The sequence below is a fragment of the Haliotis asinina genome, chromosome 10, assembly GCF_037392515.1.
Source record: "Haliotis asinina isolate JCU_RB_2024 chromosome 10, JCU_Hal_asi_v2, whole genome shotgun sequence".
Classification (NCBI taxonomy): Eukaryota; Metazoa; Mollusca; class Gastropoda; order Lepetellida; family Haliotidae; genus Haliotis; species Haliotis asinina.
The window spans coordinates 50,600,515-50,615,453 of NC_090289.1; the positions used below are offsets into that span (position 1 = coordinate 50,600,515).

Consider the following 14,939-nt stretch of genomic DNA (forward strand, 5'->3'; position numbering starts at 1 on the left):
GGTTGTATTATTATTATTACTGTGTCGTCCCTAATATACCTGTGGCATTGTTAACATACAGGGAGTTTCAGGGAACAGCTGTGGGAAATGTTTTAATCATGTCATTTGATGTTTGGTTTATGTGGCAGTGAATAAGAGCTTAGCAACAGACATCAGCTTTACTCTGGTTGGTTAAACAGCCTCTTGTTGGAACTATATATAATGAGTCATGATTAAAAGGTCTAACGGATGTCCGACCCCCTGCAGCCTCTTAAGGACAAAGGAGTCTTCCAAGTAAAATGTGTAGCCTTGCTTGTCATAAGCGGCAATCAATGGGATTGGGTGGTCAAGATCACTGACTTGGTTTGCATGTGTCATTGTATCCAAATTGCTTAGGTCAGTGCTCATGATGTTGATCACGGGAGTGTCTGGTCCATATGCGATTATTTACACACCGCCAGCATATACAGGTTGTTCAGCTTAACCTAAGCTACTCTACATATGCATGACCAGAGGGGTCAAACGGAACAAACGGCTGGTCGAGGTAACTTCATTAAATAGGGGAGCTTGCTGCCTAAAAGTCTGAGTAGGAAACATCAAACCATCTGCAGCTAACTGTTTAAAGAAAGTTAGCACTTCGCTGACAATTTCTCGACACTGAGATGGCAAACACTGACCTTGTCTTGACTGTTCGGACATGTTAACAATCACCTGACAAAGGTGCACCTCTTCACAATAATAGACCCAACCAGTTGTGACACGGTCACACAAACTGTTAGTATTCACTTGATCAGGTTTAGCTGAACAACCTGTAGGTGGAATATAGCTGAGAGCGATGTAAACAGAAAAATCACTAGGCGCCTCATCCTACATGAAGTTGACGTGAGATGATTTAACAGATGAAATGTAAATAGTGGTCTTAAATCAACACCCTTTCAGTTGTAAACTTCTCTTCTCACCGTATTTCACAGTAAGTCTTAGCAGATCTACTTGTTGACATGTCAGGTAGGCATTGTAAGCACACTGTAGGATACATGGGGAGTCTGTGTTGGTTATGGAATAAGATCCTAACATGGAGATAAGAAGAAACTACTGTTTGTGAAAAAACGTGACAAGATGATGTCAGTTGATAAAAGCAGAGGCGTATATGGCAACATTTTTCACACTTTTCCTGTAATGTGCTTGTTTCTGTGGGTGATAGCTGTCGATGATGTGCTACATCAGCTGTTGTCGTTGACGACCTGTTCCACGCATCCAGGGAGTGGAAGTCTTTCGTTATGTGACAATATAGGTGATTTGTTCTTGTACATCAGAGTATGAAATGTTGTCTTTCCTGATTTTGCAATGTGCTTAAAGCGAACAACTTGTTCATTTGTTACTTTGTTTATAATGTATTTATTGTGTACAGTACAAAGATGTGAAACCGTGTGAATATACAAATGAATAAAAAAATCGATGGTTGCCTGTGTTTGTGAAATTATAAATCAGCACTGTGAGCTCCACGTAAACTAAACAGGGAGAAACATCATTTACTATGAATCACTTTTTTATTTACATGCAGTATCAAGACCCCTCAGACGCTGAAATACATCTGTAAACAGACCAAACATACATAATGCAACATCCTTTCAATTACAATAATATAGGTCAACATCAGCAGGCCACAAGTGTATGTCTGCATTGGAGTTTGTTTTTTTTCCCAAATGAACCGATATCATTTGCTAGAAGTTAGAGCAACTTCAGTGACATTAATGTCTCGTGGTTGGTTGATTCTTATCGATGTATGTACATTATTTGTCAATTTACTAAATATTCCTGATGAAGTAATTGGATAAAAGTTTGTTCTGAAAGCAGAGGATTTGTTTGTGAAGTTGAAAAGCGATGATGGGTCTGAAGATCTGTTTTTGTTTTTTGTCCCCGTAAATGCTGGAATATTGCTGTAAGTGGTGTGAAAGAGATATCACTCTCTTTTGTAGCACCTGCAACAACTAAATTTTGATCGATATAGAAATGGGTTCTGTCTGTCCGTATGCCATACCATCCGTCCGTGTCGGCATACTTTGTCTGGAGCATATCTCCTAAACTATTTGTGACTGCTCTACCAAACTTGGTAAACATCAAGCATGATCCCTAAATGTGCCTTTTGGACATAAGACCCAGATATGAATTTTGTTTCCTCTGCTTTCCATGGAAACATGACTTTGGTTGTGACTGTAAGGATGTCATCTTGTCCGGCACAGATCTCCAGAACAAGCATGATCCCTATATGTGTCTTTTGGGGATTAGATCCAGATATGAATTTTATTTTTTGCAGTTTCCATGGAAACATGACTTAGGCTGTGACTAAGAGAGATGATGAGGACGTCATTTGTCCAGAGCAGATCTTCCAAACTATACATGCTAAATTGCAATAGTTGTTAACCCACTGATAGTCACATCTACCTGGATGTGAAAACATGCGACACCACACATGAGTGTAGGAACACATGCACTTTCCCATTTGTTAAAGTTGCATGATGGACCACAATTCTTTTTCAGTCCTCCAAAAAACATCTTTTTGACTCAGTTGTTGTGTTAATGCAAGGAACAGCACATGGTAACTTTCTCTTAGCCTTTGAGAATATTTAGGGTAAATTGTGTGGTTGGTTATGAGTATGATCAGTCTTGTCCAAACAATGACCTGTGATCAGTAAGATATCACACCATGTTAACCAGATCAAACTTAGGTCCAGCTTGGATACCGGGGCCCCATCACTTCATTGTAGAGAGGCAGAATTCATTATAAATCCAATGGTCATAGGCAATTGATAAATCATGATTTATTGAAGATTCTGGTGATGTCAGAAAGTCTAATCCGATGATTACACATAACAGAGCTCTGCTTACTAGTATGTATTCAAAGTTTATTCAAGGAATAATACAACACAAAAGACCACTGATACCATGATCATTCACTCCGGTCTGGCAGAATCTGCATCAGCTCCTGCCTAATACTGGTAACCAACTACAGTAATGATTATCATCTAAAATATGTAAAAGTCATTTCACATGAATTCAGTCAGTATACTAGGGACTGACAACACTATGCTGTGCATTCATACCTCTAATCAAGCTGTATGTAAATTGTAAACAGCACTGAATAAATTACTATTCTCATATACTCCTGAGCTTGAAATTTTTGTGCAATATAATTCCATCTTAAATTCCTTTTAAATTACTTTCAAAATTCAACACTACATGCAATTTTATACTTTCGTTACATGAGATAAGGGAGTCCTGAAGCGGCACTGCAGTTTTTTTTAAATATTAGCGTAACACAAACTACAAGAACTCAGTGCACTATAAAAAAATATGCCTTAACAGTCAAGAGTCAAAAGATAAAATTGGTTCCCCGATTCCAATACCAGTATAACAAACCCTTAACGTCAGAGGACTCCCTTACCTCCCAGCACTCCTGTTACCTTAGCATCTGTGCAGACACACCAAGTTGACATTCACTGAACAGTACCAGTAATGCCAATGTAATTAGGTTTTTAAATCAGCCATATCTTGATAGCAAGGGCAGCTAAGTAGACAAGTACTTTCTAGATGGATATCCTTCCCTATTGGCTGCTCTTGTCAAGTTTCCCTCAGTCAAGTAAAGTCAAGTAATGGTTGTGTAAAGCAGATCACCTTCTGAAGCTGACAGGGAAGCCGTACACAACAGGGGCTGCTCCAATGAGAAACGGCAGTCGACACTGCTCCCGGGCAGCAGGAATGGCCTCCAGTAAGCTGCCTTCTCCTTCTGCTGACATCCAGGATGTTAGAATGCCTCCAAGGAACCTGTCAATGTCGCGGTCGGTCACATCCCACAAGTTGGCAATGATGGCAGGGCTAAAAAAGGAGAAGTATAAGAGAGGTTCATCAGATCAGACATTTCATGTACAGAGAAAGGGGCAGCCAGGTTTGCAGGAAAGGATGGGCACAACACAGCACAGGTTAATGAATCAACAACTTTATCGGCACTTGTGCACATGCTTTTCGAACACCTGGCTGGTTCACTGCAATCCTACCTTGTAACAAATAGTGAACTGTGTCAATATTTCAATGATAATTGTACTCAAATTCTGCAAAAGCATCACAGAGTTGGTCTGGGATGTTTTCATAAAGACTAGCGTTTTTGAGTCATTTTGAATCAGTTGTGTTGATGTCACGGACTGTAGGTATGGGTTATTTCCAATGAAAAGTTTTGTTGCTGTAGCTGCTCACCATCCTGCCAAGAAGTAATTGTTGATCATGCCTGTGGCCTCCAGGATCCCACGGGTTTGAAGATAGCCACTGCTGCATCCCATCAACACCGCCACCGCCCGACATCGTAGCTGCTGCAGGTCACTGCCAGAGTAGTACTTACAGCCGCTGCCGTGCCCACAGTAGCTGAAATAAAAACCAGTTCAAGCAGTCTGTCCTAGCTGCTGTTGCTGTCTACAACCTAAGCCCCAAGCTAGTTTAGTCGACTTCTATTTGATCTTTAACTTCATCATTAATCCTAGAATTAAGTTTGGTCAAGTAAGCACAATAACAAGTCAATCTGATGGCACCTACATTAAAGGAAAACAAGCATTTTCACTAAGGTGACATAATCTGCTGCTGCTGCAAATTATCAAATCAAACTTCATGCTGAAACCTTCAAAGTGTCACAGTGACCTTTAACGTGATCTGAAGGTCACCAAAATTGACTGGGCCCTACACCACCTGTAGATGAAGCTTGGCGTCAAATATCAAGTACATCCATTGACCGGTTCTTGAGATATCTTGGTGACAAGTTAAACAAGCAGGTGAACATGCTGAAACCTCAAAAGTGTCGGTGTGACCTTGAAAATGGTGTGAAGGTCATCAAAATCAACTCGGCCCTATGCCATCCCTACATAAAGCTTGGTGTGAAATCCAGCAACAGGTTCTAGAGATATCTTGCTGACAACTGTAAACCGCTTAGGTCCCCTTGTGACCTTGAAATGATGGTCAAGGTCACCAAACCAATTAGCACCTTTCTCATACTCTGATGAACCTAGGTATCAAATTTGAAAAGAATGTAGGCAACTGATCTTTACATATTCCATTTTGTATGTATGGGCGGACAGACGGAGCCTAATACTATACTCTTAAAAAAAAGTAGGGGATCTTCATTTTTTTCAGTTACAATTAAAAACATTTAGATTTATTGGAGCCAATCAATGTTGATATGATATTATTGAATGTTTTGAGAGTGCATCACCATTTGCACTTCCTTACAACCATAGTTATTTGGAATGTAGTCGCCTTTGAAAGATGATTAGTGAATGGCATGTAATTTGCATGTATATGATTTTCATTTTAAAACAAACAACTAGAAACAAACACTAAAAAACGTGTGATACAAGATGAGCGTCAACATTTATGATCTCAGTACTTTTGAGTTATGTACAAATAACGTCCAAATCAAGAATGGGACCCCATGCACGAGTATGGGGCTATTGCGTTGTGTATGTGCATATTATGTGTTGTGTTTTGGGGTGGTTCTAGAGGGAAATGGTGGTGTGTTCATAAGATGTCTGTCCTTGAAACGTTTCTTAACATTTGCACTTTCTATCCAAAATCGAATGTTCATTATCCCCTACTTTTTTTGAAAAGTATATATCCCTCACTTTGTGCTAAACGTTGGGTGGGGAATAATAATACAGGCCATGATAGGGCTGTAGGCTGTAGGCTGTAAAGTGTTCTGCAGACTTGTTAAAGAACTGGGATATTTTTTATTTCGATTTGTTTAATCCATCACCAATTCTTGAGACATATATTGGGCAGTAATCAAGTCTGGCACAGAAAACCCAGATTGTTGGAGCACAATGATGGTGAACAATGTACACTGAAAGTTTCTTATGTCTGCTCCTCAAAGTCAAGCAAATTACACATAATCAAAATTAGTATAAGATTACTTGTATCCAGGGGTCTTCTGTTTAGAGTCAGTACATATTCTAAAGAGCTGTTTTCTTCTATTACCAGACAAAGCATGAAAGTTTCACTAACTTTATTCACTTTTGTATGAACAATTATCACAACCAGTTTCTACTAGTAAATGCAAAAGTTTTTCATGGTAGGAGTTATCCACTTTAAAAGATATCACAACCACCTTACAGAGACTTACATGAAGAGGTCGTGATCGGTCAAAGCTGACTTGAACTGACTAGGGGTAGGCTTCTCTCCTATTAGTCCTGTCCATCCAGATGGCCTGGAATCAAATAACAAAATAACCATAAATCACTAAAGGCAGTATCACAAATATCTGAGAAAAACATCTTCGGATCAATGTGACTTGATCTTGAAGACCTCAAAACTGAAAGGTAACTGACGGTTGTCATTTTTACATCTGTTTCAGACACTGTCTCAACAATACACTGATTAAAATCCTGCTTGGTCCAACATACATAACAAATCTTGAAAATATTTGCAAAACATACCAATTTTCTTGAAACATTTTGTTTAGACAATTTTTTAATTCCACTTTTTTAATTCCACTTTGGAAATGAAAGATATCTTACTCTTTAAACAAGTTTTCAAAGGACTCCTGTGTTGACATGAGGTCGTTGTCAGGGTTGAGTATGTAGAAGGCATTCTGAATATCAATTCCGCGGACACAGGCATGTGACTCTGACATGTGTCCCGCCGACAGCTGTGTGTGGAGGTGGTAAAGAGACGGGATCCTGGTGACTGGGTGGCTGCGGAGGCTGGGTAGACTCTCCCATGGCAGGTGCTGGACATCCTGTACACAAAGTCGTATGTTTGGATACCCTTCCCATGATACATGGGACTTCACAACAGAGTTACAGGAAGTACAGAACGGTTAACACATTTTACTTGAACTATTACATTATTGTCATAGCATCTTGATGAAACAAAAGTAACTCTTGAAGGTTGATTCAATGTCTGAATGAATTTCCATCAGATAAATAGTATGTGTGTGCCTACGGGTGACTGGCGTCTTAAGACTGAAATAAGTGTTGGGAATCTAAAGAAGCATGCTGCTATAGCGAAATGTGATAGTTCTAAAGACAACATGTCTGCATCTATGAGGGCAGACTGTATAAACCCGTTGGGGTGGTAACTGTTTAACACCACACTCAGCAGTATTCAAGTTATATGGTGTAAATAATCGAGTCTGGACCAGACAACCCAGTGATCAACAGCATGAGCACTGACCTAAGCATTTGGAATACTATAACATGTGTCAACCAAGTCAGTAAGACTGACCAACATACCCTGTTAGTTGATTCTTATCACAGGTATGGGTTGCTGAAGGGGTCTGTGAACCAACTACTAATGTGCTGTTGAGATATAGCAGTAAGGCGAATACATGACGATGCAAGGCATGATGCAAGGATCAGAGTACCATTATCATATAAAATAGGGTACCTTATCTAGGACGAGTAGAACCGGCTGTCTGGAAGGCGGAGAGTTCATACCGGAGGCAAGAATTTCACAGCACTTGGACACAGCAGTGGCGAGTTTGTGGGTAGCCTCATTGCTGACCTTCACAATCTTGGTGACCATGTCACTGTGGTTGTCTACAGGGAGGCTGATACACAGGGTCAGCAACAGCTGCAACACATACAACATCATCCTGCAATGTTTGTTACTCTCACCATGGCAAAATTCAAATGTTTTGTCATTTGTCCACAAAAAACAGTGGATTTTGTCTGACCAAATCATGTTCATTCAGGCTTTATGCTATTGTGGATCAACTCAATAAATAATTAAGTACTTGATCATCAAAACAATTTTGCCACACTGTATAAAAAATGAACAGCTGTACATCTTTTGGGCATGATAATGGACATAATCCAACAACCAAATATGGAGTGCTGACAAACCCATCTTTTGAAATAGATCTTGACTGAACTTGTGCTCCTTAAAGAAAGTGCCTTTATACATACCTCTAGAACTTGTGGTTCTACTACCATCTTGCATGACTTTTTGATGTCTTTCTGCAGCTGTGTAAGAACTTCATTGACTTTTGACCTTTGACCCAAGGACAGCTGACCTTGTAGTAGAGACACCCATTTCCCAAGCCAGTACTTTTCCATCAGATCTACTACAGACTGAAACAGACAAACAACATAAAGTACTCTACTGCATTGTCGTTACTTTAGAACATCTTTCTTGTTGTATTAAGACAGAAAATGCCTCCTGCATAACAATACAGGCGACACAGAATGCTGCATGATAGAATGTTCACTGTGCACTGTGCACTGGTAGGACAGAAAGTTGAATTTGTCTACCTGCACTCTGTCATTGAGGTCCCTTCGAGTCTGCCACCACTGATTCTTGTCCGTCAGCCTCATGCTCTCACTGCTGGTCTGTATTATTGCCTTGAACTCGGGCAGTATACTCCGTCCCTGTTATACGGAATTATATAGTAGTGAAAATCCACAAATCATACATCTGAGACCAAATACAACATAGGATCACGAAATACATTCTGTGAGTAATGGTTGTCGAAACTGATACAGTACTAGAGAAAGACAACAAATACTGGGTAAAAAGAATCAACACCTTCACACCCTTAAAAGTAGCCTCCAACATAAGTTTTAGAAAAAATGATGCAGTGAAAAAACCCAAAACATCCAAACGTTAGGATATATTGAAACAATGAATGCTATTCCAATTATAGATCTGGGTATAATGTGTGAAGTACATTTCTGGTGTCCCTCGCCATCATGATGCTGAAATATTGCCAAAAGTCGCGTAAAAACCGACTAACACACTCTCCCATCTCATAGATCAGTAGCTTGTTGATAAATGAATCTGGATCAGACAAAGCAGTGGTTGAAATCATGGGCATTTTACATTAACAAGATAACGCTGATGAAACACACCTGGACAGACTCAAAACCTGGAAGTTCCACTGTTATTGGATCAGTGTGACAGGTGAGTCGAGTCAGCAGTAGGCGGTTGGTATCAGGTGTTGACTTTGCAAGCGTTACTTGACACACTGTCCAGTCTGACAGACAAACAAGTACAACATGAACATTTCAAGGTCAGAATTAGGAAAAACAATAGCATGGCAAATCCCCTATCAAATGTGTTAATTACATTTTTATATTTTCTGCTAACAAATCAAGCTTAAAATTTAAGAAAACTGTTACTTGAAACTGAAGTACAGAGAATTAAATATACTTATAAATAAAGTAAACAAGTTCATGGTCAGTTTAATACTGCAATGAATCTATCTGCATGATATTAAAAATGACCAATATATTCAATAATGACCAATCACAAACGTAAAAGAAGGACATACTGATCAGCCTTTGGCATGACAACCCTATCTCTGGTCAAGGGAGAGAACTCTGTACCTGTGGGTATATGCTGCATCATCTGCTGGAAGTGTGACACTTCCTTGTTGAATGCCAGCAGACTCCGCACTCGACATAAGTCCTCTAGGTCTTCACGTAGTGTTCCCACTTCCCCATCACATACAGCCAGCTCCTTCTCAACCTTCCTGTTGTGACAGAAACAGTATCAATGTAACAGAGTTACATGCCCTTGTCATCTCTGATCAACACATCCTCTGAAACTGTCGGCATATATCCTCAAACTTTTCATAACAGCATTGATCAACATGTTAAATGGTTAATCTAATGGGTTATCACAACATTCATAATGATCAACTGTGGGAGTCCATGTATGGATATTTATCATAAACAGCTGGTATGAAACGTAAGAAGTGCAAATTTAGTACATGATAATCAACTTCTAACCATGTGTATAGTTAATAACAGTGTTAGGGGTTCTTAAGGGTTTTACTAGCAAAGCCTATCAGCATATATACTTTTCATGTATAAGTCACACAAGAAATAGAGAGAACATAAAAGTGAATAATGGACAGAACATAATTAAATGGTGCTGTGGCCATTTTAAAATCCAAGATGGCCACCAATGGATTGATTGATGGCCAAAATTGGACATATTGCTTATCACATTGAGCGTTGTGAGTGGATTAAACATACGTATACTGTTGGTTCAATCACCACTTCTTTTGAACAATGTTACATAAGTTACATATCAAAGCAATGGTGGTAGAGTAAGGCCACAGGATTGTCAATAATGTGCAACTATTTGCACCATAAAGGTGTAAAGGTACATAATCAGTTAGGTCACCCTCATCACTCCAGATGACCAGTCATATAAGCATTCTGGTCAGCAGCTATTACCACCCACTACTCCATACTGTTACATACGTGTCATTACCCTCCTTGAGGATATATGGTATCGAGGATCAATAATCAAAGAATTTACCTAATTTTGCGACTAGTATTTGCAAGAGCTTGATGCCTGAACGTAATGGAAACTGCCTCATTGAGGTAGTACGCTGTCTTCAGTTCATCTGTGCTGAGATGTTGGCAGGCTAACATGCGACACAAGTGTCCGTACACATCGCTAGATGGGAAGTGAGAGATGTTGGTGAAGGCTGAGGTCAAGGAGTCCTTGACAGTGGTGTTCTGGTGGTCCACAGCAGCAGGTGTATCTGTATCTATTAACAATTGAATACATGATACAAGGAAGGCTTTACTATCATGCTACACATACACTTGTATCTTGCATACAGTAGCCTGAATTATCAAACCATGATTGTGGATAGGCTACTGCAGTGAACAGGTCTTCATTAGTGAAATCTTTTGAATACATTTAGCAGCACTAACTGGACACTGTCTCAGGTATTTATGACTGACAAATTCAGGATTTTAACCCCAAACTTGTGAAATGAACATGTAAAAACGCTGCATAACATTCAAATGACAATTTTCAACGATGAACTAGTAGACTAGAGAAAACAAGGAATCAACATTAAAGTCAACATGTTCAATGCAAAAGAAGTCAAGTCAGTAAATACATGACAATACATTAAGTCCTATCACTTGACAGAAATGTACCTTCTTCTTCGATCTCTGACTTGCCCCTCCTACTGGCAGAACATTTCTTCTGTCTGGTGGAGCGAGCCCGAGCTCTGGCTGGCGGTGGTTTGGCTGACGGTGCCTTGTCGCTGGCCACGAAGACATCCGACGTAGTCTGGAGGCGAGCTTGTATCCGCACCAGCTGCAGCTGGGCCTTGAGGAAACTCTGCTGAAGCAGATCCTTACTGGTGTCCGAGTTGATCATCTTCAGGGCAGACTGAGACAGGAAGTCCGCTGTCTCTGACTCACATTTCTTCAAAGCTGTTTGAGCTAGGAGACAGTAGGTTTCAATACTGAGCTGTCGGAGACTTGGCAATAGCACTGGTTGGAGCTGTATGGATGACTTCTTGTTAGACTTTGAGATCAATTCTGCTGATTTTAAATGTTTGTGTATAATAGCTGTGTTATCAGCTGTCAGTCTCTCTAGGGCAGACTTAGAGGATTCAACTTTCTTGAGTTCATCCCATCCCTTTTCAAGAGATCCTGAATACTGATAGAACTCACCCAGAGTTTCTGAGAAGAGGAGGTCAAGTCCTTGTACTATGATGTCTTGACACAAGGAGCAGGAACAGTCTGTGTTATGTGGTAATAATCCAGGCAGCTCTACATCCAAAGACAGAGAGCTCATTGGCCCTAGAATGGAGGCGACATCACTCTCCGAGGGTCTCTTAATTCCTGCATCTCGGACACTCTCAAACCCAAAACAATCATCAATAAGCTCCGCATCTTTCACTTTATCATTCTTCTTGTTTGTTGATGCACTCTTGCCACGTGTTGCCCGAGGTTTCTTACCAGTGGCAGTTTTATTGTTGCTGCTGACTTTTTGGTGCTTTTGATCAAGCACACTGACTTCCTCATTACCAGGGACTTGTCGAAGTATCATAGAAGTCTCCTTCAGCAGCCGTAGACACTCCTTCTCATTGCTAGATATTGAGTTAATTCTTCCAAGTTCAAGCAGAAACTCTGTGGTCCTAAACAAGAAATGTGCATGAAATGTAATAACTGAAAGAACAACAGGCAAACCAAACACTAGCTTGAGTGAGTGCTTGAGTGAGTGCTTGAGTGTGTGTGAGTGAGTGACTGAGTGAGTGAGTGAGCGAGCGAGTCTAAATGCCACTTTGAACATTGTTCCAGTTATATCACTACATGTGATTTGATGTGCATAAAGTGACACAGCTGTTAGATGTTTGCCATTTTGACATCACTGTTAAAGATGATTATGGTGCTGATAAATCATGAAACACTGACATATGAGCCAACAATTCGGTGTGTCCAAGGCTCCGTAAAGCATATTGAAGCACCCAAGGTATCTGAGCCAACTGTGCCCGAGTGAGTGAGTGAGTGAGTTTAGTTTTATGTCGCTTTTATTTTAGCAATATTCCAGGAACATCAAAGCAGGGGACACCAGAAATGAGCTTCCATTTTAACCATGTGGGGAATCGAACCCAGGTCTTCGGCATGATGAGCAAATGCTAATCACTAGGTGACCCCACTGACCCAAAATGTGCACCTGATATTAAAATAACTTACTGTGAAATTTAAACTAAAACACTCCAGCTACTAGTGTTCTGGCAATTCAGGACAACACCGCCACAACACAAAGATGCATTTACCATCTTGGTAGACAGAGTCGCTTGGAGATCTTGAGACCCTCCCTGAGGTATCCTCTGGCATCCTTGACATCTCCAACATGCCGATACAGATGACAAAGATGAAGAATCGACTCCAGGAGTTCGCTCACCACCATCCACTTGTCCAGTACATGTGGATCTGCAGACATGATGTAACACTAACATGTTACATAAAACTACTCAATCAAAGCAACAACTTACTAAAATCATAGGTTAATAAGATCATGTGGCAATGATGTAGTAAAACCTTACATTGAGAAAACAAGCATTGGACTCGCATAAATAACATACATTTATATGGAATTCATGTCTGCACAGGTCAATACTATCAAGAACCACAACTTAAGCTGACAACTAAGTGCTGCCCCAAAACATGTTAGTTACCAATTAATGATCATATACAAAATTTTTAAAAGACATCTAATCCCAAAACAGTATATACCAGAAAGGGATATTTAGTTAACAGCTAAATATTGCAGGGTAAATACAGTGCATGTAGTTTGTGCATTCCAACAGTATTGATTGTGGATTTTTGCTTCAGGAAGGTAATCATTAACATTTTAAGGTCATCTTTGGGTATGTCTACAGTCATACCCTTTCCAGACAGAATGGTGACAGACTCCATGTCTCTGCCCATCAGGAAGTGGACAACTGCTGTGTGGAGTTTTACCGCCTCCTGGGCCAGGGAAAGGGCGTACTCAGACACCTGGGTCTCCGACTGCAACGGCTGGATGAGGAACATGGACAACAGTCTCTTGGCCACACCTTCTGTGAGAGTTGCCATCCAGCTCTTGCTGTTGGCCTTCACTAGATTCTCCGTCAGACTCAGTATCCGCGTCAGACTTGGTTCTATCTACTCAGGGAAAGGGACGATAGTACTATATTAATTATCAGGGCTGCAAATGAATCCACTGAGGCAAATATGATATACAGAGTTATAGATAGGAACTTTGGTGTCGCAAAACCACAGCAACTACCTCATTTGAGTGTTATCGACTTACGTCATTTAGCAAAAGGCAAAAAAATATTATTTTCTGGATTAAATTGATATTTAGTACTTATCCTGACTCACGCTTATTATGCTTGTCTCCTCTTCTAACCAAACATAGTGGAACAGTTGAATCCCATGAAGTTCCCTTCATTGAAGAGGATGTAAAATCAACACTCACCTACGAGTAGCCTCCCTTTAGCCTATGCATTGTCACACAAATCGGTCACATGAGAGGCCATGCTTGTCACTCTCTCTGCATCAAGCAGTCCGACATACAGTGAAATCCACAATGCAATGAGAGGGGAGGATGGGAGGACTGACCTCATGAGTCAGGATACGGATAAAATACCAATTTCAATCAAGGCGTTGTCAACAACAGAGCAGTTAGATGCCAGACGAGTGACATCACCGGTGTTGCAGTCAAATGATCATCATGGAACCTTGTGCAGTCACTGATTTTTTCTGCCAACACTCGATCTTGTCTGTAATCTCACTGTACAGCCTGTCCAAGAGTTACACAAGCTGAATGGAAGTGCTTGGAAAAAAACTTCAAAGCATAGTATGATATGATATGAAATAGGATATTTATATAGCGCACATATCCACATACTAGTGCATGCTCAAGGCGATGGCATTTTTTCGTCAATCACTGGATGTCAATCTGAACAGCACATAATATTTCAATCTCAACTAGCCGGGGAGTATTCAACTCTTGCAGCCACTTGGCGCACTGAGTTTGTTGAGGTTCTCTCATCCTAACGAGGTACCCATTCACAGCTGTGTGGACTGGGACACATAGTCACAGTACTTTGTCCAAGTTCACTGCACGTTGCTGTCTCTGCAACTACGTGTTAGCACGTATTCATGTGGCCACCATCTGGTCATATACCAACAGATTCGTGGGTTCTTTTAAGTGCACAGGGTTATGTACTGTACACTAGGGGTTTTGACAACACTGAAAGAGTCTGAACACAGTGTTGACTCCAAGGTTTTTTCACCCGGTAACAGGTGGGCTCAATCCCGACACCTCAACCTCCCTGGTTCACTAGCCTGGTGCCCTAGCCAGCTCACCCACCCCACCCCCAAACCGCGTATCAATGTCACCCTGGCAGTTGAGTCTGTTCTTCCACATTTTATTCTTTATTGAAATAATGCGACTGCCATCATATACAGATGATGTGATGAGGTTCCCACACTTCCTTAATGTTGTTACTGGTTGACTGTAGAAACCACAAAGAAGAAATCCTCTCGAACAACCATACTTTGTTGTAATGCACAAAAAAGTTACTGTAGAGTTGATATCTTCACTGCAACAACTATTCATCAAAGACTGTCAGTCCAATCTTAGGCTGGTGACGACTGCCAAACTGTCCTCTT

The 14,939-nt window shown here is 40.5% G+C and overlaps 1 protein-coding gene across 1 annotated transcript in view; it reads right to left on the bottom strand.

Annotated features, from left to right (window-relative positions):
- Positions 1-2,861: 2,861 nt before the first annotated feature.
- Positions 2,862-14,939, bottom strand: part of LOC137299167 (separin-like) — a 31,419-nt gene continuing 19,341 nt past the window's right edge. The window contains exons 12-24 of the mRNA XM_067831720.1: positions 13,166-13,424; positions 12,554-12,710; positions 10,920-11,911; positions 10,285-10,519; positions 9,342-9,487; positions 8,865-8,989; positions 8,268-8,384; positions 7,923-8,087; positions 7,402-7,587; positions 6,531-6,751; positions 6,137-6,220; positions 4,228-4,392; positions 2,862-3,852 (exon numbers count right to left, since the gene is read on the bottom strand). Of these exons, the coding sequence (XP_067687821.1) occupies positions 3,648-3,852; positions 4,228-4,392; positions 6,137-6,220; positions 6,531-6,751; positions 7,402-7,587; positions 7,923-8,087; positions 8,268-8,384; positions 8,865-8,989; positions 9,342-9,487; positions 10,285-10,519; positions 10,920-11,911; positions 12,554-12,710; positions 13,166-13,424 (3,057 nt within the window). The 3' untranslated portion in view covers positions 2,862-3,647. The remainder of the gene's footprint in view (positions 3,853-4,227; positions 4,393-6,136; positions 6,221-6,530; positions 6,752-7,401; positions 7,588-7,922; positions 8,088-8,267; positions 8,385-8,864; positions 8,990-9,341; positions 9,488-10,284; positions 10,520-10,919; positions 11,912-12,553; positions 12,711-13,165; positions 13,425-14,939) is intronic.